General features: G+C 44.6%; 1 protein-coding gene across 7 annotated transcripts in view; it reads right to left on the bottom strand.

The window, feature by feature from the left end:
- Positions 1-23543: 23543 nt before the first annotated feature.
- Positions 23544-26360, bottom strand: part of CRACR2B (calcium release activated channel regulator 2B) — a 66597-nt gene continuing 63780 nt past the window's right edge. For all 7 annotated transcript variants that reach the window (XM_075566835.1, XM_075566836.1, XM_075566834.1 and 4 more), the window contains one exon: positions 23544-25209. In XM_075566835.1, coding sequence (XP_075422950.1) covers positions 25062-25209 — 148 coding nt within the window. In that variant the 3' untranslated portion in view covers positions 23544-25061. The remainder of the gene's footprint in view (positions 25210-26360) is intronic.

The raw sequence follows: 26360 nt of genomic DNA, 5'->3' as shown, positions 1-26360 counted from the left end.
AAAACCAAAAAATAATAAAGTTTTATTAAATGTAACGAACAGACGCAAATCAACATATATAAGGAACATACAAACACACAGGATATTAAAATCCTCAAGGGAACGGACGGCTGTGATGTGGTATAGGAGACAGGCTAGTATATATATATATATATACTTAGCTATAGGGAAATACCCAAACGGATAGAAGGTTAAATAGCCCAATGGTATATCCACTCTCATGAGTACATGAGTACATGGTGACTCTGAGTGCTATTATTAGGGCCGCATACCAAGGTTCATATTAAGTTAGATGCCCTAGAGTTTTAGGGAAGTTAGCTTGCAAAATGACAGTAGCTGCCGGCGGGTGGTCAGGAGACTACCACCGATCCTGCCCGCAGGCATGCGCTTCCGTGACAGGGATGTGGGTTCAACCCGCACCCCTGTAAAAGTCCCGGAAATTCATGGTCAGCAGGAGAGACCATGGTTATGGACTGGGAGGGAGGAGGGTCCAGTGGGGCAGAGTTACTTCCGGGCATTAACCCTGGGGTCCTTAGTGACCACCGGGGTTCTGTTTGTGTGTATATATGTTTGTTGTTTCCCTTGCTTTTCCCTCGTGTTTCCTTCCCTCCATGTATCAGACTAGGAGTGAATCCTAGTGTACGTCACCAACAAGGACAGCATCACCAGCGTGAGCTACACCCCTCGGGTAAGCACCTGCTCCACTTCTTGTACAGCTGCCCACATAACACACAAGTATGGCAGTAACACTTATCTCCCCAAATGTTAAAGGGTTTAACAGCCCAAAGAAGCGTAAAGTTGCCTTCTCTGAATTCAGACGGAGGGGCGCCAACGTGGTTTTCCTCCAGGAGACACACTTTAGTACGCACAGCAGCCCCAGATTCTTCGACAAAAGCTATAGGCAGTTTTTCCTGGCCTCCGCCAAGGAAAAAAAAGAAAGGAGTAGCTATAGTATTCAATAACAAATTCCCTTTCCAGATGGAGAGAGTAAAGCGGGACAGCAAGGGGAGATATCTTATCTTGGTAGGACTCCTACAGCAGTGTAGAGTAACGTTAGCCTGCGAGAACGGGCCGCAGTTCTTTGATGAGTTTTTCCAGACATTGCAAAGATGGGCAGAGGGGAATATAATCCTGGCAGGGGATTTTAACAAAGCGATAGACCCCCGGTTAGATAGATCACCACAGCAGCAAAAATCCAGACAGGCAGGAAATGGTCCATTGCTGGAGGGCCTCAGGCGAGGGAGCCTGATTGACATCTGGAGGGAACAGCACCCCGGCGAGCGGAGCTATACTTTTTACTCACACCCCCATGACAGCTACAGCAGGATCGACCACTTTTTTGTGTCCAGTAGAATGGTCCCACAGATATCCGACTCCAAAATACACGACATTACGTGGTCGGATCATGCATCAATAGAGCCGAGATGCACACAAATTAGGCCTACTAGCCCGGGAGCAAACTGGAAACTTAATGAATCACTGATTAAGATACCTAGATACTAGAGAAAGTGGTTAAGGAGGAGATTAGGCAATTTTTCCAGACTAACCTAGGCAGTGTGGAGTCCCACACAATTCTGTGGGAGGCTCACAAAGCCACGATGAGGGGGGTGCTGATAAGCATAGCAGCGAAAAGGAAAAAACAGAGGGATGCCAAATTGGTACAATTATATCGGAGGTTACATGAGCTCTCTGCACTACATAGCCGATCAGGCAGAGGAGATACCCTACAGGAGTTGAAGGATGTAAGGACTGAGCTTAACCTCCTCACTTCCAGGGCCGAGAAGGACTTGAGTTGGACACATAGAAAATTTTATGAGAAAGCTAACAAGCCGGACACAATGTTAGCCAACCGACTCCGCAATAGACAACCAAATTACAATATACAAGCAATTAGAAACAAGTCAGGGGAGATATCCTCTAACCCCAAAGTTATAGTGGAAGAGTTTAAACAATATTACGCTCAGTTGTACAATGGGGAGAAGGTGGTTCATAATGTAAATACAAGGGGCATGCTGCAGGAATTCCTAGCAGATGCTGCACTGCCACAGTTGGGCAGGTTGGAGCAGGAGGCGATACAGGGGGATTTCACACAGGAAGAGTTGACAGCGGTAGTCAAAAACTTAAAGTCTTCCAAGGCCCCGGGCCCAGACGGGTTCTCTAATCTGTACTATAAAAAATTTATAGGAATACTAGCTCCACACATGCTCCGGTTATTTAACGGGGTCCTGGCGGGAGAGCCCTTCTCAGATCAGATGCTCCAGGCGTCAATCTCCTTGATTCACAAAAAGGACAAAGATCCCACAAATTGCCAAAGTTATAGGCCGATATCGTTGATAAATTCGGATGTTAAAATTTATTCTAAATTACTGGCCAACCGACTAAGTGTTGTCCTGCCTGGGCTGATCCATCCGGACCAGGTTGGCTTTATTAGAGATAGACAAGCGGCCGATAATACCCGAAGGGTAATAGATATAATTGACTTTGTCAATGCCAGCAAGCTTCGGAGCTTGGTGTTAAGCCTGGACGCGGAGAAAGCCTTTGACAGGATAGACTGGCCATACATGGAGACCACGCTTGGGGCATATGGATTCGGGGAAAAGATCCTAAGGGCAATAAAGCATTATACACAGCTCCAGCAGCGAGGGTCCTCCACCAGGGCTTCCCCTCCGAGTTGTTTCCAATCAAAAGTGGGACGAGGCTAGGGTACCCGCTATCGCCCTTGCTCTTTGCCTTATGCATCGAACCACTAGCAGCACAAATACGCAGTAATAGACATAACAGGGGTCCAAATTAATTCACAGGAGCACAAGTTAGCGTTATATGCAGACGACATTATCCTGACAATTACTAAACCGCTCACCTCCCTCCCCAACCTGTTTGCGCTCTTGGGGCGGTTCAACCAGATCTCAGGTTTCAAGATCAACCAGACGAAGACTGAGGCGAGGAGCTTGAACATCCCTGACGAGATGCAAAAACTATTAGAACTCAATTTTGAGTTTAAATGGCGGTCCAAGTCCATCAAATACCTAGGAGTGAATATCACAAAAACGATAGCCTCTCTATATCAAGCAAATTATCCCAGTCTAGCGAGGACTCTAAAAAAGGAATTGAGAGACTGGTCAGCATATGGTATTTCATGGCTAGGCAGAATTTACAGTGTCAAGATGAATATCCTCCCCCGGATACTCTATTTGTTTCAAACTCTCCCGATACCCGTGGTGAGATCCGAGATCAAAGATTTACAAAATTCGATAACATTTATATGGAAAGGCAAAAAAACGCGGATAAAGGCAGCATTTATGCAGAAAACTAAGGAAGCGGGAGGACTGGCAGTGCCATGCTTGTTGTCCTATTATAAGGCGGCGCAGTTGTGCCAAATAACGCAATGGCATGGAGACCCAGAGCTGCGAAGGTGGGTGTAACTGGAGAGGGAGTTGTGCGCCCCACTGGAGCTCAGGGATCTAATCTGGTACCCGAAAAAAAGAATAAAAGATATAAAAGAGCCTTTGACATCAGTGTTCAACTCACTTGCGGTCTGGGAAGTGTCCAAATATAGTTGCTCATTGACCTCTAAACACACATTAGTGGCCCCTATGTATAGTAACCCGGATTTTGCTCCTGGACTAGAGGGGAAGAATTTTCCGCTCTGGCGACAATTAGGGGTCCATAGATTAAAAGACCTGGAGGGCGGAAACACTATTAAATCATTCGATCAATTGAAGTCAGAAACAGGCATGCCTAACAGAATTTATTAGATACCTCCAGGTCAGGGCATTTTACAACAAACACACAGTGAGACCACCGTTAACGAATTTTGAAAGGCTTTGCGTGCGGGGCACAGACACGCGGGGACTGATCTCCACTCTGTACAGAAATGTGGTCGGTTCTGACAATGACGACACAATCAGACCCAGATTCATGAGTCAATGGGAGTCGGACCTACATGAAACACTAGAAGACGAAGACTGGACTGAAATATTCAAAGCTGCGGCCAGTAGCTCTATCTGCACGACATTGAAGGAGAACTCATATAAGGTATTGTTGAGGTGGTACCTCACCCCAGTCAGATTAGCTAAATTTATTAAAGGCGCTTCCCCACTCTGCCCGCGGCAGTGCGGGGAACAGGGGGATCTGGTGCACATGCTGTGGTCCTGCCCGAAGCTTATGCCAGTTTGGCAACAGATCCGAGATTGGCTGCAGAGGATCTTGGGCCTCCAAATTCAGCTAGACCCGTGGCTGTTCCTCCTAAGCAAACCCACAGACGAAGTCTCGAGAACGGGGAACAAATCAATAGCACATTTTGCAACAGCTATGAGATGCGAGACCGCAGCATTGTGGAACCAGAACGCAATTCCATCAGTAGCAAAATTAGAAATCGAATTTGGTTTGTATGCCAGATGGAAAAGTTAACGAGTCTGGTTAACGACACTGGCTCAAAATTTCAAAAGGTCTGTCTGCCTTGGCTAGCCCAGACGTATATCCCAGGGCTGAGCAATGCCACCATCTGGCTTTAATAGGACGAAATGAGTTCTCCTTGGATGCGCAGAAAAGGCGACAGAGCGGACACAGAGGATTGACGGTAGGCCCCCCCCCCCCCTATAGGGTGCTAGGTTTAAGCTGACGCTTCAACACCCCAATAAGTGGGAGACTCACAGCACCGAGAGTTGGTGGTGACCGTTTGACAGAGGGATTCAGGAAGAGAATGGGAACGCCTTCCCAACCCCCCCCCCCTCACCTCCCCTTATCCCTCTACCTGTCTATGTCCTGTTGTCTACCTTCCCTATGTCTGTTAAATGTGGTTTGTCTGATGTACAGTCTTTCCACCAGGACAGTGTAATGCAATGTGGATTGTACGATATATACCTGAAAAATAATAAACAGAAAGTTGAAGAAAAAAAAATGTACAATTGTAGGCATTGTACAATAAAGTATTTAAAATACCAATAATCCTGTTGTAAAGTATTCATAAATTCAAAAATTGGAAGCCACGCTTACATCGCGTTATAAGCGGATTCGCGTTGTAACGGATCGCGTTATAATGGGGTTGAGCTGTACTGTTTTTGAGAGAATGTTAAATTATTCTTACAGCCGAATTTTGGAAAGACTGTGGGGGAGAAAGTTGTGAGGCAGGGAGGCCTGTTAGCAGTATGTTACAATAATCCAGACTGGAGTGGATAAGGGCATGCAGTAGAATTTTAGCAGTAGATTGAGAGGAAAGAGCGGATCTTGGTAATATTACGGAGGAACAAGAGACACGTTTTGGCCATACCGTGAATGTGAATGGAGAAGGAAAGGGAGGAGTTAAATGTCACAGTGGCAACAGGCTTTTGCGACAGGATTGACGTAGTACCATTTACTGTGATGGAAAAGGGGGTTATTAAGCAAGATTTATGGGGAAATATGAGGAATTCCGTTTTAGACATTTTAAGTTTAAGGCGGCGGAGCAACATCCACGAAGATATATAGCCAGGAGGCAATCCGAGACGTGACACTGAATTGCAGGTGTGAGGGTAGAGGAGGATATTGAATCTGTGTATCATCTGCATAGGGATGATACCGAAGGCCAAAAGAGGTGATGAGGTCCCCAAGTGAGAGTTTGTAGAGCGAAAAGGAGAAGTCCCAGAACAGAGCCCTGAGGTTACACCAACAGGCAGATCAACTGGAGACATTGACGTTAGTCACAGCGACCGAAAATATGCAATGGGAGGGGTATGATGAGAACCACGAAAGGGCTTTGTTGCCGATACCAAGAGAGCTTAGAATACCCAGGAGAAGAGTGTGGATGAGATGAGGCGGGCACTGCTCCAATTCTTTGTTTAAGTGACTACCAAAGAATCTCTGGGACATAACACCTGTGTCCCTAAGAGAGACTCTCCAATGTGCCTTCACTGCTCCTGTCCACTAAGACAGCGTCAATGGGATTAATCGCATGAGGAAAGGAGACGCTTCAAAGACCACCTGGTGTTTATCAGGCCCTCCCCCTGCATGTCTGCCCTGAGGTCCAGGTCTGTGCTATTCTGCTGTTTCATTCTACCAAAGAATCTCTGGGACATACAGTAACACCTGATTTGCTCCAAAGGCATCCACCAAAGGGTGTCACTATTTGCTGATGTTTGGTAATGTTGCAGCTCTTCTATTTCATACTGAAACTCGCCCGTCCTCTCATCCCCCTGTACCCAACGTTTTAACCTACCCTGTCTATAGATAGTAAGCTCTCTAAGGCAGGGCCTCTTCTAACACCGCACTGCAGGCCCATCCTACCTCTTCTAACACTATTTTAATCCTGTTTGTACAGTAAATGTTACTTATGCCCACAGTTATATATCTAACTGTCCATGAAATGTCATTAAACTGAATGTATAACCTTTGTTCACTTAATGAAACCGTGTATTATAATTATGTCTCTGTCTCGTGTAATAAAATAATTGTATTTAATTGTAGTTGTTCTCAAACTGTAAGTTATGGAGATGCCCCCATAAGGGGAAGCCTGTATTTACTTAAAAAATAAATGATGGAGGCGCATGCGCGACGACTAGGAGTATGGCAGCCTAACCTGACAGCTCCCTGCCTCGACCCCCATAAAGTCATATAAATCCCACAAAGATCGAGACCAAACAGCACAGAAATAAAGCCCCAGACAGCTCAAACAGCTAGGATGTCCCGCAAAATCCCCAAACCTGGAAAAAAATGGGTGATGCCAGAGTATTATGGAGCGGCAGAGCCGCGCGGTGCAGGCTCAGAAAAGGCGCCATGTTTAAATGCCGGCTCCGAAACTGAACCTGACGGTGAAGAAGAGGTTTTTACCCTCCAAGAACAAAGACCGGCTAGGCAATGTGACATCACGAAACTGTGCAACGAACTCAAATCGTTTTTCCAGGCCGAACTGAAGGACTTAAAGAGGGAAGTAACTGGACTGGGAGAAAGAACAGGAGTCCTTGAAACAAAGGTGGACCAATCTATTCGGGCCATCAGACGGCAGGATAAGAAATCCCTCGATCTGCAAGCGCAGATAAACGAACTAAGAGAACGGCAAGAGGACGCAGAAAATCGCGACAGGCGAAATAACCTGAGAATCAGAGGCGTACCGGAGAGCGTACTGGACTGCGAAGCTTACATCACACTTTGGGTCGAATCGCTGCTCCCTGAGACCCCCAAAGAAGCACTGGCTATGGACAGGTGTCATAGAGCCCTGCGGGCTAAGCCCCTACAAAATGATCCACCAAGGGATATAGTGATTCGCCTACACTATTACAAGACGAAGGAGAGAGTTCTCGCGATCACCAGGCCCCTTCCAGTGGTGGAGTATGAGGGGGTCAGGTTATCGATCTTTCAGGACCTGTCTCCGGTCACTCTTGCTCGCCGCCGTACCCTGCTTCCAATCACTAAAATCCTCCGGGAGAAGGGGGTCAGGTACCGCTGGACTTTTCCCTTCGGACTGCTGGTGGCAAGAAGTGGCAGATCCTTCATAATAAAGGATGTGGAAGAGGGACCTGCTTTCCTGCACAAGCTGGGACTAGGGGAGGCCCCTGAAAGGATGACCCCAGAAAGCCCTACGCCAGAAACCACCTGGTCCCAGGCCCAAAGGTCCCCCCGGGCACATCAAGATAACGCCTAAAATATGGCACAACAGGACTATATGTTTGTTCTACTGTTGTTTGGTTCAAGTTAAATGGGTCACGAACAACCACTAAACCCTGCTATGTGTTCCCGGTACCGTTCCCTTAGCGCAGTCCTTCAACCGCAAGACAAAGGCTGTAAAAAGGAACAAAAATAAGAAGTCTACTTACCTGGACAAACTATGAGAGCAGCTTGGAAGATCCCAGAGGCATCGGCAGGGAAAAGCACGATGGCTCCCCTCCAAAGAAGATGGCGGCGACGCACGAGGCAGCTAGAGCCAAGGTGAGACGCAGGAGCCGGAAGGCAGCTGCAGGCGGGAAGCAGGAACGCGTTCACACTCAACCGCCGGGGACGAAAGCTCAATCTAAAATGGCGCCGGACCGGAAGGACGTCATCAAACACGAGGTGGATCCGGTGAGACAGACGCCATCTTGCGTGTGGCAGCATAGCGGAAGGCCCCAAGAGGTGACGAAAGAGCGCCTGAAGGATACGACGCCCCGTTCAGGCACCAAATTGACAGCCGCAGCCGAAATTCAAATACATGCCCGCGAACATCAGAAACTGACGCAGGAACAGCCCCAGAAAAGCCACAGAGGGAAGAGTAGGCAGCGTGATAGGCGAGACACAGGTAGTTGAGTGTAGAGAAGGAAGAGACAACACACGAGGTAGGGAAGAATAGCAGGTAAGAGGACAGACAGTTCAAGGAGGTAATCTGCAGGCACTACAAGGAGTATATCGATAGCGAGAAGAGGGTACAGCAAGTGATTAGGAAGGCCTGGAAAGTAGCGAGAGAGGCAGCAAAGATAGAAGAAAGAGCAGAAAGGTAATGTAATGGTGCAGAGGGATGACACACTAGGAGGGTATCCATAGCAGCGGGAACGCAGAAAGGGTTAAGATAGCGAGGGGGAAGTAGAAAGGAGAGGAAAGAGGAGGGGAAGGAAAGGTTAGAAGAGAAGAGAACGTTACGTTACAGAAAGGGAGACAGGAAGGTTGTATTGGGCCCAAGACAGATAGAGGACAAGGGAATAGGCTCTAAGTGAAGATAAGAGAATAGCACCTGTGAATCGAGATAGAGCAATAGCCCGGGCAGAAATATACAATAAGCAGAGCTGCGAGGGAGGAAGGGATGCGAAACCCAGAAGGGAGACAGCCAGGAAGTATCGTAACATACGACCAAGGACTGCAATTGCGACAAGTCCAGCGCTATAATAATAAGGGACACGGGATCACGGGGAGTTGGTTGGATAACCCTTAGTTCAGTGGGTGAGAAGAAGTTCTACGTTTATTAGGAGGAGAGAGGCAGGAGAGATGGGAGGAGGCCTGCCCTGAAGTCGGCATGGGCCTGGCGTTAGTGAATAGGGGAAAATTCCCTTTGCACACTGGCGCAACCCTTTGGGCTGGATGTTCGGGGAAAGGAGGTAAACACCCGGCCTCGAGTCCGAACATTCGAATTCTGGACTATAAACCCAAAGGAGGAAATCTGGGCGAAAGGAGGGAGGAAAACGAACGCCGAGAAAGTTTATATGTTTTGATTGTTTCTGAGTTTTCTTGTGATGTTGTGTACATGTTCATCCCCCTGTTCCCCCGTGTGTGTCCCCCTCCCTTCATCCCTACAGATGGAGTCATCAAACTAAAGGTGGCTGGTGCTCTCGTGAAACGCAGAAGTGGACTTGCCAGAGGCGGCAGAGAACAACTACGACAGCCGGAACAGCACAGCTCGGCTCATGAGTAAGGATATACCCTATTTCCTCGATTCTAAGACGCCATCGATTCTAAGACGCACCCTTGATTTAATAAAAAAAATTGGGGAAAAAACCCCCACTATATTAAATGTGCAGAATTTTTTTCGGGGGGAAGAGAGAGAGGGGATGGGGGAGAGATGGGGGAGAGTTGGGGGAAGAGAGAGGGAAGAGAGAGAGAGGGGGGGTGTAAGGTTAAAACTGTCTTCTGGAATTGATAAGGTTAAAAAGAATACGCTGGCCTTGCTATTTTCACGGGAGGCTATCGTAAATAGCTTGAGACCAACTGTTCAATGCTTGTCAAAATATTGTTAAAACAGAGGATAGGGCTGCCTTATAAGTCACCATTGTATATGTCTCTTGCTCAGCAGTTAAATGTTTTAAGCTCTACAGAAAAGGCATTATGTGAAGGATACATGTAAATTTAGATGTGTACCCATATTTGTAACAGATGACAACTGTATTTTTGTCCCTGCTTTGTGTATATAAACCTGCTTGAGAATCATTAAAATTTAGTTGTGACAATTCAACCACTAGCTTCCTTGAATTTTCACAGCTCCGAGCTCGTATATGCTACGCTAATTGAAAGCATCCCATATCTGTTGCGTTTCAGTAGCTCCCGGGAGAAAAGGTTTTGCTTGCCCTAGAAGGACCTGATCTGTAGAGATCTAACAGTTTTGGTGACAGAAGTGGAATTTCGCACAGGAAAAAGGGTGAGTAAAGATTCTTTTTATTTGTTTCTCACCTTTTCCTCTGCGAAACTAAACAACCTAAATTTATAAGGGCAAAAGAACATAAGGTGAGAGTCCTTATTGTTTAATCGTGGGTAAGTCCCTTTAATCAAGGGTAAGTCCCCGATTTATGTAACAAAGGGTGAGAGTCCCTTTTGGTTTTATCGAGGGTAAGTCTGTGATTAATGTAACAAAGGGTGGGTCCCTATTGTTTAATCAAGTGTACAGTAAGTCCCTGATAAGTAAAACGGACAGTATATGATTTCAAATAGCGTGGCAATTTAAGTTAAGTTAAGTTAAAATTGTTTAAAGTTAAGTTAACATAAGGATTGTTTAATGTTAAGTCAAGGTATTGTTTAAAGTTAAGATAACATAAGGATTGTTTAATGTTAAGTCAAGGTATTGTTTAAAGTTAAGTGAAGGTAAGTATTGTTTAAAGTTAAGTTAATAATGATTTATTAATACGTGCGCATAAAGTGTTAAGATTTCTTTCCTGTATAAACTCATTATGGGCACTAACATTTTGTCATCTAATGAACTTACACTAACCTGTCAGCCCTCTCCCTCGCTGTTAGTGGCAAAATCAGCTGTCTCTCTCTCGCCTGTATGTATTGTAATAAGCAGCTGCAAGTAGCCCCCACCTTTTTTCCTGCAGCTATTTTTACACAGGCATAGGAATGTACTAAAAATCGTGAATCGCAGCATGCCTCTTAGGAACAACGAACATGCAAACTCAAATTATTTGTGCAACATTAACTGAGTATGAGTATATATTAAGTTTAAATTAATAATATTTTACTGTCTGAATTGATAAAAGTGGAAAACAAGAGTATAACAGGTATAGGTTTCTTTTTCCCTCAGAATGTTTTATTTTTAAGTATGGATATGGTAAAAAAAAAGGTTGATTGATTGAGTAATCCCTGTATGTGTGCTTGTAAGAATCTGGGTGAATTCTATCTATGTGAAAGTGTTATTTGCATTGAATAATAGGAATACTGGTTTATTGTATGTATACAAAATGACTATTCAGGACTTGCAAATGATTCTAAAATAAGAATATAATTAATTGCTCATGATTGAAATTTAATTTCTAAAAGGTGTACACCACCACAATAATATAAACTAATTTACACTGGGCAGGGGAAAGTTTTGGGTATCTGGTTTTGGGTATCTGTGGAGAAAAAGAATAAAGAAAGGATGAATTATTTTTGTAAACAGTCCAGTCACTGGAATAATAAGGATGTTTATCGTACTGGCCAGGCGATTTATTTCCTTAACCAGAATTATAATTCTTTTCCTCTAAATCTCCACAGATAAAATCAGGTGAATAAGTTATATAGAATAACAGGCGAAATATATTCTAGACACAAAGCTAACTAGAAGCTCAGCATTTTAAAAATTAGTTAAAAAAAAAAAAGAAGTTAATTATGATATGAAAAAAAAAAAAAAAGGGATATCTTTATTAATTTATTCTGCAGAATCAAACTGTTTTGTTTTCCTATTTATTAAAATAGGTAAGAAAATATGTGTCTGTTATTTTTTTTTGTAAAAACTGGTTGAATGTGTGAAAGAAGCGTAAAATTCTGTTTGTTTTGTATCTGCGCTCTGTGCTCTTTTTGTGTATAACCAGTAACTAAACTATCTAAAAGTATATGTTAAAGCCTACAATTTTCTGTTTAACAAAGATCCAGTTTTAATTTTTGAATACCAGTAACATTATCGGGCTCTGTGACGAGCTGCATATTTCAAGCTGTCCCAAATTGTATTGCAGTAACCAGTAATTAACCATTTTTTTTCTGTTACAAGGTTTTGGCAGGAAGCCCAGAGAGTTATTTGAGCTTGTTATATGGCTTGAAATGGAAAAAGGTGTAAATTGATTAATATAGAGTTCAAATAAACAGAGGACAGTAACCCAAAATGAGCACTCTAAACACCTGGTGGGTGGGTAACGAAGTGGTTAAAACTTAAATCTTTAATATCCGTGTAAAATGGGGATTAAAATGGGGATTAAAACAAATATTAAACGCTCAGATCCTATAGTATGAACACAATGTAATGTTCTGGATCACTGATGAACTGCATAGAATCACTAGTGTATTGCAGTGGGAACAGGTGGATAAAGTAACCACTAGTCCAATGTAATCAGCACAGAAACTCTAGTGCTGAGCCATGTATAAGTGTGCAGACCCCGAAATAGCAGTAAAGCAACGGACAAGGAAAACGGCCCCTGACCAGGTCTGCCAGTATACTAATAATAATAATAATAGCATGTTCTTCTATAGTGCTGCTGGTTGTGCGCAGCGCTTTGCGGAGACATTTTTGCAGGCACGGGTCCCTGCCCCGTGGAGCTTACAGTCTACGTTTTTGGTGCCTGAGGCACAGGGAGATGGAGTGACTTGCCCGGAGTCTCGGGGAGCCGACACTGGGAGTTGAACCAGGCTCCCCTGCTTCAAGCTCTCAGTGCCAGTCGGTGTCGTTGCTCACTGAGCCGCTCTGTCTCATATACTAGAGGATTCTCTATGGAATTATTTTTCTGCAAAGTTGATCAAATATTTAATATTTTATCATTTTTAACCATCTTTTTCTCTCAAATGTGTCCCACCTTTAAATCTGTGTCTATAAGTTTTTATGCTACAGGTTGTTCTTTCAGCAAATCAGATGCTATTTTGTGTTCTAAAAGTTTCTGTCAGAAGACTATAGCTGATTATATTTATATTCAGTAGGGTTCTTTTGAGATTTTTTTAATGAAAATTTTATACCCAAAGGTTTTAGGTTAGTCTAACATCAAGCAATTCCATTAAGGTTATGCTTTAAATGCTGTTATCCTTTATGTGATATTGTTCACATGTAATACAAGTGAACAAAAGGAGGGTGTTATTGCTGTTATTATTGCTGGCTACCCCTGAAACCATATGGCAAGGGCTGAGAGTGTCAGCTCTTGGCTCTTGGGTATAATTGTAACGGATTTTCTGGCCTGACCCACCCAATCTCATATTGGCCCCTGTGGTCGAAGCAGCCCCCATTAGTGTAGTGTCTGGTGGTGCACCTGTTGGCAACAGGACTCCTTAGTCTCCCGTATGATGGTGTGTGGGGATTGCCAACCCAGACAGGCAGCTGAGGTACTGTACTTGAGTCGTACCTATATCCAGTGCAGCGCCTCCATCTCATCAGGATCCCAGCGTCTGCTTGTGGATGGTCCTGGTGAGGAACTCCTCTGTGGTGCACCCCTCGGTGCAATCACTCCCATCCATACATAGGGCACCTCACCAGGGTGTGAGGGCAAACCTCCATAATTACTGCTGGCATGCCCATAACTTACCAGGCCTTACTGTCAGCAGGAGAGATGACTGTAGCCATTTTACAGCATGGTTACATAATATTGTACCTTACTAGGTTGCCTGTAATTTTTCCTTTTTATACCCCCACATGGGTATAAACTAGAAACTGTGGATGTAGGGTTAACTGTGTAAGCCCAGTGGGCTAGTTAATGCATTCTCTGTGTATTCCCTTTGCCTCATGGGCCTGCAGCTGTCTGTGCAAACTTATAAGTGGATTGCCTTGTATGGGTGGCCCCTTATGAGAAATAGCTGCACAGAATATGCTTATGAGAACAGAGTCTCCTGGCACATGAGGGGAAAGGGAGGTGATATTTTGGCCTGTCTTGTCTGCCAGCAAGGTATTCTTAGCTGGTATCTTAGAGAAGAGAAGGTTTTAGAACCCCACATGATAGGTGCAAATAGTGGAGTGCAAGCTCTTGTGTTTACATGTTTGTTTTATGTGTTCTAAAACCTGCAATGCATTGTGTTTGTCCTGTGATTTAAACCCAGGTTGGTGAATTAGCATGTGAATTGGCATGTGAATTACATGTGAATAAGCATTCCAATGCCCCAGCTCAGATATGGAGTGCCTGAAAGTGAACTGACCCTGTTATTTTCTATATCATATTCCCTTAGCGGAACTGTGAAATTTCTTGTGTGTCAGTTTTAGGAGGATATTTGGGTGGAAATATAATTATTTTGGTTGCAGGAGTTGTGGGGCCAAAGTGCTGGTAGTCACTTAATTTTCCCCAGCAAGCAGGCATGATTTGACGGAACGCAGTGTGAATTACACCAGGGCCTCCCTGTGCCCCCAGACTCCTGGATTTCGAGTCCAAATCTCCCCAAGTTATTTTCCTAATAAGTATAAGGTCCCCCAAAGTATATTCTCTGTTTCTTGTGTTTTCAAGGTCTTATCCGAATAAACCACCGTTTATTTTTCTGCCTGTTTTGCCTTGTGATTGATCCCTTAAATATAAAGGTGTATTTGGCCTAGCCTAATGTGACAATCAGATATAATTTTCTCTCATGGGAAGACCAATGGTCACCCTAGGTACCTTGTAGATTTGATGTTGTATGATTATGCTCTAAACAGACGATTTTAATCAGCATCTATTGTGTGAAACTAATGCAATTGTCTGAGTGTCTCATGTCCAGGTGCAGTCCTTCCAATTAGATGAAGATAAAGGTGACGCAAAAGCGCTTTTCATCTAAAGTGAAGAGGCCCATTCCAGATTCTACCCAGTCAGAATATTTTTCCTGGATCCATGTTACACAAGTGCACCCACAGTCGCTTCAAAATTAAACCTCAACAAAGGAGGGATGGCCTAAAGACACAGCCGTTCTCAGTTGGTGTTTTGGTTCATAAGAAAACCCGGCACTAACCAAAAAAAAAAAAAAGGAGAAAAAGTTCATAGGAAGAAACATCGGACCTCAACATATGAACTTTGAACTTTTTAATAACCTTTCTTTTTACAGGTTTTATTATTTTAATTACAATGTTTATTCTATTAGGTTTATATACTGTAAGTGGTGTCCACATAAAGACGATAGGGTAGTAACAAGAATATTTTGTTATATAATGGAATCCTGGTAAACAAAGCCCACATCTTAGGTGCAATCTATACCAATGTACTATACATACCCAATAAATTGCACCCCAGGAACACGAGAGTTATATTTAACCCCTTGGAAAAAGACAAGATGCTATAAGATATTTGTAGAACTATATATATATAAGAAATTGGTTATGAAGGGAGTAGAAATACAAGTTTACCGTAGGGAAATTATTGACTCTGTGATAGAAGGATAGATAAATTATTATCCTGCAACTAGACCAGGTTATGTAATTTGGGAAAGTGGTTCCAGTGTTTGAAGGTAGAGATGAGGGTTGGGATTTGTTGGGACTTGGTGGTTAGATTATTTCGCTGGGAGCGAAGCTAGTGGATGTTTTTGTATGTGTGTCTGTCCTACTCATTACTCTCTGTGTTATGAACAGCAAAACTTTGGTCCTGAAGTGCGTTGCAACCCCCCACCGATGCTATGTCTCTTTTTGGTGATGAAGATATCAGCAGTCCACCAGAAGAAAAGACCGAAAAAAAAGAAATCAACTGGGCTAATACAATGGCCAGAAAGGAATCAAGTTATGTACTATGGGACTATTTTTTTGGTCCGGCAGGACTATGATATGGTTAACTGTTCTTTAAAAAGACTGTCTCTAAAGGAAGAGGGGGCTGAGAAGATCAGAAAAGAGGAAGGTGGGGAGGTCACCCAAGGGCGTGTGTCAACCACAAGGAAAGGATCACAAGTCAACCATTTTGCCTATGGCAGCCATTTTGTCTGTTCCGATATTCTGAGTAAATGTAGTATGTAAGATGTATGTGTTGGGCAGTCGCTCCTAGGAAATATTAACCCACACCAACCCCCACTTATGCTCAGAAATAGAATTTAAATAATGTTCATCATACCTAAGCAAAGAATACGAAATTGAAAGGCATTAATTATTAAAAATAGCTCAGTTAAGAGAATAGCGGGAGGTCTAATACCCTTTTAGGAATGTATGATTTATATGCAAAAGGGGATTTTTCAGTAGTCAATATAAATGTTGTTTTTCACGATACTAAAAGACGCTATTTTTAAGGTTCAGCAATAGATAAGGACAGTAGTTTTGCAAAATTGTATTGCATTGGGTTATCTGATGGCAGCACAAGGAGGGGTTTGTAAATTAGTGGGTAAAGAATGCCGTTCTTATATTGACACCCAATCAAAAAAAAAAGTTTACACCATGATATGGATACTCTAGCAGAAATTTAATCTAGAATGCGAGAGGAAACAAAAGAGTTTGATTTTACATTTGGCCTTGAAAATTGGCTCGATGTATTGGGAATTAAATTCTTTACGGAATTAGGATAATCGCAGGTTTATTACTTTGTGTGTATATGTTAATTCAAATGACTAAATGTGTAATCCGCTCTATTTTTGCCAGAAGAGCTGCTTCTGCTTCTAGCTCGACCGTTATGTATATGTCTCCCACCAAGAGAGCGAGGAATACCAATAGTCTTGGTACTCGTCAACCACCCATATGTTCATCTCAAACGAGATACCTAAAAGAGATAGGTTTCTGCAGGCACATGGTCTCTTGGAGGTTTCTTCCTTGGAGTATTTCCTCTCCTGAGTGGTTTGCAGAAGAATAAATGGGATTGGTCAATTGGTTTGTTCTTTCAGAACAAAAGGAGGGGATGTAAGGTTAAAACTGTCTTCTGGAATTGATAAGGTTAAAAAGAATACGCTGGCCTTGCTATTTTCACGGGAGGCTATCGTAAATAGCTTGAGACCAACTGTTCAATGCTTGTCAAAATATTGTTAAAACAGAGGATAGGGCTGCCTTATAAGTCACCATTGTATATGTCTCTTGCTCAGCAGTTAAATGTTTTAAGCTCTACAGAAAAGGCATTATGTGAAGGATACATGTAAATTTAGATGTGTACCCATATTTGTAACAGATGACAACTGTATTTTTGTCCCTGCTTTGTGTATATAAACCTGCTTGAGAATCATTAAAATTTAGTTGTGACAATTCAACCACTAGCTTCCTTGAATTTTCACAGCTCCGAGCTCGTATATGCTACGCTAATTGAAAGCATCCCATATCTGTTGCGTTTCAGTAGCTCCCGGGAGAAAAGGTTTTGCTTGCCCTAGAAGGACCTGATCTGTAGAGATCTAACAGGGGGGGAAGAGAGAGAGAGAGAGAGAGAGAGAGAGAGAGAGAGAGAGAGAGAGAGAGAGGGGGGAAGAGAGAGAGGGGGGGGAGAGAGAGAGAGGGAGAGTTGGGGGGAAGAGAGAAGAGAGAGAGAGAGAGAGGGGGGGAAGAGAGAGAGGGGGGAAGAGACAGAGAGGGAGAGTTGGAGGGAAGAGAGAGGGAAGAGATAGGAAAGAGAGAGAGGGGGAAAGAGAGAGAGGGGGAAAGAGAGAGAGGGGGGAAGAGAGAGAGAGAGAGGGGCAGGAGGGAGAGTTGGGGGGAAGAGAGAGAAAGTGGGAAGAGAGAGAGAGGGGGGAGAGAGAGAGGGGTGAAGAGAGAGAGGGGGGGTGAAGAGAGAGAGAGAGGGGGGTTAAGAGAGAGAGAGAGGGGGTGAAGAGAGAGAGAGGGGGGGAGAGAGAGAGAGAGGGGGGGAGATAGAGACAGAGGAGGGGAGAGAGACAGAGGGGGGAAGAGAGAGAGGGGGAGAGAGAGGGGGGAGAGAGAGAGAGGGGGGAGGGAGAGGGGGGGAGAGAGAGAGAGGGGGGAGAGAGAGAGGGGGAGAGAGAGAGAGGGGGGAGAGAGAGAGAGGGAGGGGGGAAGAGAGAGAGAGGAAGAGGGGGGAGAGGAGAGAGGGGGGAGAAAGAGGAGAGGGGGGAGAAAGAGGAGAGGGGGGGAGAGGAGAGGGGGGAGAGGAGAGGTGGGAGGAGAGGGGGGAGAAAGAGGAGAGGAGGGGGGAGAAAGAGGAGAGGAGGGGGGAGAAAGAGGAGAGGAGGGGGGGGAGAAAGAGGAGAGGGGGGGAGAAAGAGGAAAGAGAGAGGGGGGAGAGAGGGGGAAAGGGAGGAGGGAGAGATGGGGAAAGTGGGGAGAGGGAGAGATGGGGAAAGTGGGGAGAGGGAGGGGGGAGAGATGGGGAAAGTGGGGAGAGGGAGGGGGGAGAGATGGGGAAAGTGGGGAGAGGGAGGGGGAAAGGGGGGAGAGAGGGGGGAGAGAGAGGGGAAGAGGGGGGAGAGGGAGGAGGAGAGGGAGGGGGAAATGGGGGAGAGAGAGGGGAATGGGATAGAGGGGAATGGGGGAAAGGGGAGGGGAGAGAAAGGAGAGAAGGGGGAGAGAGATTGAAAGGAAGGGGAGAGAATGAAAGGTCACACACACAGACAGATACATACACACACAGAGAGACACACACATACACAGAGAGAAAAACACACAGAGACAGAGACAGACACAGGGTGGGGGTGGCTTGTGGTGCTGGCATCAAAGCTGTGAGTAGCAGAGGGAGACGGAGGGCTTGTGAGGCATGCAGCAGCCACACACTGCCGAATGAATCTCTCCTGTGTGGGGGCGGCACTTCCAACGAGCAGAGCGGGGGAGGAGGGGTGGCTTGTGGTGCATGCAGCCGAACATACATACACCTTTGGGGACCAGCACTCGGAGCAAGGGGGAGGGGGGCTTGTGGTGCGGGCAGCACAGCTGTGAGTAGCAGAGGCAGACAGAGGGCTTTTGGGGCATGCAGCCACACACTGCTGAATCAATCTCTCCTGTGTGGGGGCGGTAATTCCAGCAAGGGGGGGGGGAAGCACGGGGCATGCAGCCGAACATACACTGCTCATTTGGGGACCGGCACTTGGAGCAAGCTAGGGGGGAGTGCTGGACATGCAGCCGATCATACAATGCTCCTTTGGGGACCGGCATTTGGAGGGAGGGGGGGGATTTGGTGGCAGAGTCGCGGGGCATGCAGCGGGACACACTGCTCCTTCTGTGTGGGGGCGGGGGGTGGCAGAAACGCAGGGGAAACGCTGAAAGCTGCAGTGGCTTCTGCAGCGCCCCTGGCTGTTTTTTTGTGTGTTTTTTTCAATACATCGATTCTAGGACGCAGTCCCTATTTCAGCCACGTGAAAAAGGGAAAAAAAGTGCGTCTTAGAATCGAGGAAATACGGTAGTTCTAATATCCCACAATGTTAAGGGCCTGAATAGCCCGGCGAAAAGGCGAGTTGCATTTAGAGACTATAGACGTAAGGGCGCAGAGGTACTGTTCTTACAAGAGACACATTTCTCCCAAGCTAACTTCCCCAAGTATTTCGATAAAAATTTCCGAACCCATTTCCTAGCATCAGATCAAGTTAAAAAAAGAGGGGTCGCCATCCTAATTCATAATCATATCCCATATAGACATGACAAAACATACCAGGACAAAGAGGGGAGATCCCTGATCATCACGGGTTTCATCCGAGAAGCTCCAATAACATTCGCTACGGTATACACCCCAAATGATAACGCCACATCCTTTTTCAATAGCTTCTTCATTAAACTAAGTAAAGTTGCAAAAGGCAATATCATACTGGCAGGCGACTGGAACAGAGTCCTTAACCCTAGTCTAGACCGTTGCACGACCACTAACAAACCACATAGACAGGACGTATTAACTTTAACTACCGGTATAGCCAACTGTCAACTAATTGACATATGGAGAGAACTACATCAAGGAGAACGAGAGTATACTTTCTACTCTCACCCACATAACTCATACAGTAGGATAGACTACTTCCTCGTGTCTAACGGTATGGTCCCTGGGGTCTCTCACACAGAGATCCATGATATTTCATGGTCAGACCATGCACCAATAGAGCTGCGGTGCACACTAATTCCGCTGGATAGACCTAGAGCGAACTGGAAACTAAATGAGATCCTGTTAAAGATCCCGGATCTCGGAAGAGAAGTAGGAGCTAGAATCCAGGAATACTTTGAGGAGAATGAGGGTAGTGTGGCATCACAAGCTACATTATGGGAAGCTCATAAGGCGACTCTCAGGGGGACATTGATGAATTTGGCAGCCAAACGAAAAAGGGAAAGAGAGAAAAAAACTAAGGCCCTAGAAACCCAAATAGCAGAACTCTCTACCCTGCACAAAGCTAATAAACAGGCACATATACTCAAACAACTACTAGACACTAAAATTAAACTCAACCTCCTCCTTACCTCCCAGGCTGAGAAAGAAATGGCTTGGTCTAACCGGAAATTCTATGAAAAAGCGAACAAGCCCGATACACTACTTGCCAATAAGCTAAAAAAGAAGCTTCCAAATAACTCTATTCACGCAATCCGAAACCAAAAGGGAGACCTTACCTCCATACCTGGGAAAATAGTGGAGCAATTTAAAGCCTACTATGAAAAACTCTATAATGGAGACAAGGTCACCCACAGTAGGAAAACGAGGGACCTATTGTCCACTTTCCTGAAAGAGGCAAATTTACCAACCTTAGCAAGGGGAGAGCGGGAGGCACTACAGGCGGACTTTACCCTGAAAGAACTCAAAGAAGTCATCAAAGCATTAAAACCGGCCAAAGCACCGGGGCCCGATGGCTTCTCTAATCTATATTATAAGAAATATATTAAAATCCTAGCCCCACATATGCTAAAATTGTTTAATGGTATACTAGAGGGGGACGCCTTCCCAGCACAGATGCTCCAGGCGTCTATCTCGGTGATCCACAAACCTGGAAAGGACCCGGCAGACTGTAAGAGCTACCGGCCCATTTCACTGATCAATTCGGACATCAAAATCTACTCTAAACTTATAGCGAACAGGGTGGGTAATGTCCTTCCCAGGTTAATTCACACGGATCAAGTGGGGTTTATCGGAGGAAGACAAGCGGCAGACAACACCAGAAGAATCATAGACTTGATTGATCTGGCCCAACAGAAAAATATACATTCTATGGTGTTGAGTCTAGACGCGGAGAAAGCCTTCGATAGAATAGACTGGCCCTACTGATCAGAGACGCTTGGGGCGTTTGGCTTTGGGGGACGTCTCATGCGGGCCATCATGGCTTTGTATGAGAACCCTACGGCGAGAGTGAGACACCAGGGTTTTCCCTCTGAGCAATTCCACATAAAAAGTGGAACGAGACAGGGATGCCCACTTTCGCCGCTGCTGTTTGCGCTATGTGTAGAGCCCCTGGCAGCCCACATACGAAATAGCCCCGACATCTCGGGAATCTCAATGGGTGAGCATGAGTTCAAGGCCGCCCTGTATGCAGATGATGTCATTCTAACATTATCTAAACCGCTCACGTCCCTTCCTAACGTTTTCGCAATCCTGAACAAATTTAATCATGTCTCCGGCTTTAAGATTAATCAGTCTAAATCAGAAGCCCTCAATATAAATCTTCCCAAAGAAGTCGAAAAACTGATTGATCTTAACTTCAATTTCAAATGGCAACCCTCCGCGATCAAATATTTAGGGGTATATCTTACACGGGACTACAAAACTCTATATAAAGCAAACTTTCCCAGGTTAATAAAGACGCTGAGAGAGGATCTCAGAATATGGGCAAAGGGGGGCATCTCTTGGATTGGAAGGATACACAGCGTGAAGATGAATCTCCTTCCAAGGATGTTATATCTTTTCCAAAGCCTACCTATACCATTGGTGCATTCTGACATCCTCTCCCTCCAGTCAGCAATAATGAAATTCATCTGGAATAAGAAAAACCCAAGAATTGCTAAGGGTATCCTGACGAGACCCACAACCAGGGGAGGACTAGCGGTACCTTGCTTGTTCGCTTACTACAAAGCGGCTCAATTAGCCCAAATTCTCCAATGGCACACAGACCCAAGCCTTAGGAGATGGGTAGAGTTGGAGAAAGAATGTTGTGCGCCAATTAATATCCAAACGCTGATCTGGTTGCCCAAGGGAAGGGCGCGTCAGATCGGCACGCCGCTACAGACCATTGCCAGTTCTATTCGGGTGTGGGAGGCCACCAAATTTAGCTGTAAATTAACCACAAAGGCATCACTTATGACGCCAATCGTCGGCAACCCAGACTTCGCTCCGGGCCTAAACAGTAAGAATATGAAATATTGGACGCAAGCGGGCATTATCCGACTTAATGATCTGAGGGACAGGATAAGTATACAATCATTCGAACAAATCAAATCCGCAAAAAATATTCCAAATACAGAATTCTTTAAGTACCTCCAGATCAGGGATTTCTATAACAAAACTACAATTAGACCAAAACGTACTAATTTTGAGCAGCTGTGTTCCAGAGATACGGACACAAGGGGACTCACATCTAGGATGTACGGGGAAGTGGTCTGTCCGAAAATGACAAGCGAGACCCGGCCGCTCTACATGCGACAGTGGGAGACAGACTTAGGGGAGACATTAGAGGACGAGGAATGGGAGCAGATCATACAAGCAGCGGCTAAAAGCTCCATCTGTACCACACTAAAGGAGAACGCGTATAAGGTCCTGATGCGGTGGTACTACACCCCAACTAGACTGGCTAAATTTGTTAAGGGCTACTCCCCGCTCTGCCCAAAACAGTGTGGGGAGACGGCCGACCTGCAACACATGCTGTGGTCTTGCGCTAAAGTGGTCCCGATTTGGGAACAGATTAGAGATTGGTTACAGCGGATTCTCGGTTGGGAGATCCCCCTGGACCCGTGGTTGTTCCTGCTGGGCAGGCGGATCCAGGGTATGCCAAATGCGACACACAAATTAATAACGCATTTCGCAATAGCCACTAGGTGCGAGATTGCAGCATTATGGAAGCAGCCAGCAATTCCAGTTATCCCAAAGATTCGAAATCGAATTTGGCTCGTTTGTCAGATGGAACAGTTAACGAGTTTGGTTAATGACACCGGCACAAATTTCCTGAAAGTCTGGTCACCATGGCTAGCACAGACGGACATCCCCGGGGTGGACACCACCGCAATTCTGCTATAATAGTCGCGAACGCGTTCTCCTTTGGAGGGCAGAAGCCGATAGACACATAGAGACGTACGGATAGAAGACAGCCCCCTAAGCGACAACCCGACGACCCTACTGTACAGAGGTAAGGTGATTAACTAGCACTAGAAGTAGGTTTGCAAAAAGAACTACCTCCTCGAAAAAGAAGATGGGAACTGACTCCTCGACGGCAGAAACTTCTGGAGTAGACTCCTCCCCTCCCCCCTCCTCCCCTCCCCCCCCCCTTGTCCGATGTCCGGTTTGTCTTGTTTGTCCTTTAAGTACTGTCTCTGTCTCAAAACAAAGTAGCCTTAATATTTGAAAGATGTTGTTACAGAGAAAAAGAAAAAAGCTGTTGGGGTATGGTAATACAATGGGCTGTGATATACTGTCAGAATGTGTATCCCCAATAAAGAAAATTGAAGTTGGAAAAAAAATAAAAATAAATGATGATGAAAATAAATGATGAAGTGACGGGTTATGCAGTGTGTGTGTGTACGGGGGGAGGCTGGCACTACTGCTGCCAGCTATGTATATGCCTTGTTTATAGAGCGCAACGGGCACTACTTGTGCCTGCTATGTATATGACCTGTGTGGAAAATGAGGGGTATGCAGTGTGTGTGTGTGTATGGGGAGTGGCTGGCACTGCACAGGCAATAAAACAGAGGCCAGTTCAACACTAGTTTTCTCTTTAATTAACAAAATAATTCCAGTTCTTTAGATCACCTTTACCCCTTCCAGCAACACATTGGAAAGCCAGCTTGATATCATAAGCAGAGAACTCCATGTGTTCCTACAGTTTTGCCAGGGTAGCTATGGACCTTCTCTATATTAATACTGAAGGCCAGGGACATATAAGGACAGGTCCCTTCTGTCATTGTGTCACCTTGTAGTGGGAGAGGAAGACTTAATAAGGTCCCTTCTGTCATTGTGTCACCCAATAGTGGGAGAGGAAGACTAAACAGGCCACAGATCACTTCTGTCGGTGTCCCCCTATAGTGGGAGGGATTGAATCTATACGTTACAGGTCACTTCTGTCAGTGTCACCCTGCAGCGGGGGTGACCTATCTCTCCCTGTATTCCGCTTGCAGCAGTGACCTAAATATATACCACTCGTACCGTATTCAGGAAAAAAGGGACCCCTTTCCTTTTTTTCGGCATATCTTGTATATTTCTCGCTCATTCCCCGTGAAAATGTGCACAATTGTAGGTCTGTTATGTAGCTTAACACTGTAGAAGAAGCACAATAAACTGATGTTAACTAAATTGATGCGACTATATTCTTTCAACAAGTACCAGATCCACTGCGGGAGGTTCATGTTCATTAAACAAGAAATAGGAGTTTTTCCTTCGTAGCTCGAAAAAGTGTTAAACGGTTGTAATCTAATTGGAAACCCTAAGATTACTATAAAGTTTGAGTACAAAGTATGGTTTAAAATGTCCTTCTGCTGAAAAGCCCGTCGCTGTCTGATTGCATCATCGATCACGCGGTGTCCCAGCTCCTCCCTCTCCTGAACGATACGCTGTTTTAATAATTCGTTTTGTTCAGTCCTCCTAGCGACCATCATTTATCAGGAAACATTTTATATAAGCGTTTTGGACCATAATTCTTGCTCTGTATCAAGCCCTTTAGAACGTACTTATCTTCTTCGCTACACACCGTTTTGTAACGATGCGCTTGATGATGTCATCACGCCGTCACCAACTCCAAAGGATATTTATCTGATCATCAAATAATTCTTAAATATAAAAATCTACTGTGACAGACCTATAATCGCTCAGATTTTCATAGAAATTGAGTGATGTTTCTGCAAGATATGATAAAAATAGAAGGTGTACCGTTATTTTGAACCGTGTGTGTGTGTGTGTATGTATATATATATGTGTGTATGTATATATATATATATACCCATATATATATATATATACAGTATATGCCTTAATCCAGCAGTGGATCATTAAGGGCTGAAGATAATGATATATTATGTGTGTGTGTGTGTGTGTGTGTGTGTGTGTGTGTGTGTGTGTGTGTGTATATATATATATATACACACACACACATACACACACAAACATGCACACATTTATATCTGTACAAATATATGTATATATACATACACACTTTTTTTTATATATACATACAGTATGCAGTAGTATATGCTGTGTAATATATATATATATATCCCTGTGTCACTGCCCTGTACTGTGTATAGACTCAGTACAGTGGGAGCAGCAGCAGCTGGGCAGAGATACAGGATCTGTTAGGGTCTTCTTTAGGGTGTCCAGCTTCTGTGCTTCAAACACGTCCTTCTCGTCCCGAAACTTTTTGTTGATGTCCCTATAATAGAGAGAAGCCGGTTAGATGCTAAACTCAGATCCTATTCAACTATATAAACTGCTGCATCTCTGCATCTACCCATGTATCTATTTGTCCATCTGTCATCTATCGGACTATCTCTCTATCATCTATCTGGTGTGTGTGTGTATAAATATCAAAGAGATACCGCTCTAAACACCGTATAACTGTGATACCAGGACCAGCTAAATACCTAAAATACTGAGGGCTGGCGGTGCTCTGGGATTAGAAGACTATATAATAACACACAAAAGAAAATCCCAAATAGAGCACTCAGAATATCTGATATCCCTATATAATCTTTCACTATCTATCTAACTAACTATATCTCTGTTCCTATATAAATATAGACCTATCTATCTATCTATCTATCTATCTATCTACTTTGTATCCATCTATCAACACTGTATCTCTCTCTATCTGTATGTATGTATGTATGTATGTATGTATGTATGTATGTATGTATGTATGTGTCTGTGTATGGGGCCATGTCAATATGGACTTGAAGCAAAAGGTGACACTGTGTGCTCATTTGCAAGTAATTTCCCAGAATCCCTTGCTGTAGTGGAAGCACTTTATGATAGGCGATAATGGAGAATGGCAGGGTTGCAGACCTGTCTAAGACATGTGAATGTGCTCACAAGTGATATTTTAATTTGATATATTATATATGTGACTATTGTATATCTATCATCTACCTGGCTATCTATCCAGGGGCTGCCTGACACATTTTTTGCTGGGGGCAATTCCTCCTGACGGCCCTCTTATCAAGTGGCCCATATCCTTTATTATATACACCAGATCTCATATCTATGTACAGTAGCTATATATAGCTAGAAAAGCCCCCATGAGCGCTGATCTGTGTACTGTACCTATTCTATTGAACTAAGTTACCGGGCGCTGGGTTTTAACAGCTGTTAATGGAGCCCTGATGAAGGCCAGTATGGGCTGAAAGGTTGGTCGGGCGTTTGCATGTAATTCAATAAAACAGCAAATATTTTTTCACACAGGAATCCCCTACAGACACCAACACAGACCCTGGACTGACGTGGAGAGCACCCTGCCTACAGGCACCTCTCTTTGGACTATATCAAAGGTTGGTAAGAGGCCTAGCCTTCCAGCCCTCAGATAGG

The sequence above is a fragment of the Ascaphus truei genome, chromosome 12, assembly GCF_040206685.1.
Source record: "Ascaphus truei isolate aAscTru1 chromosome 12, aAscTru1.hap1, whole genome shotgun sequence".
Lineage (NCBI taxonomy): Eukaryota > Metazoa > Chordata > Amphibia > Anura > Ascaphidae > Ascaphus > Ascaphus truei.
This window is presented reverse-complemented; position numbering and strand designations above follow the sequence as displayed.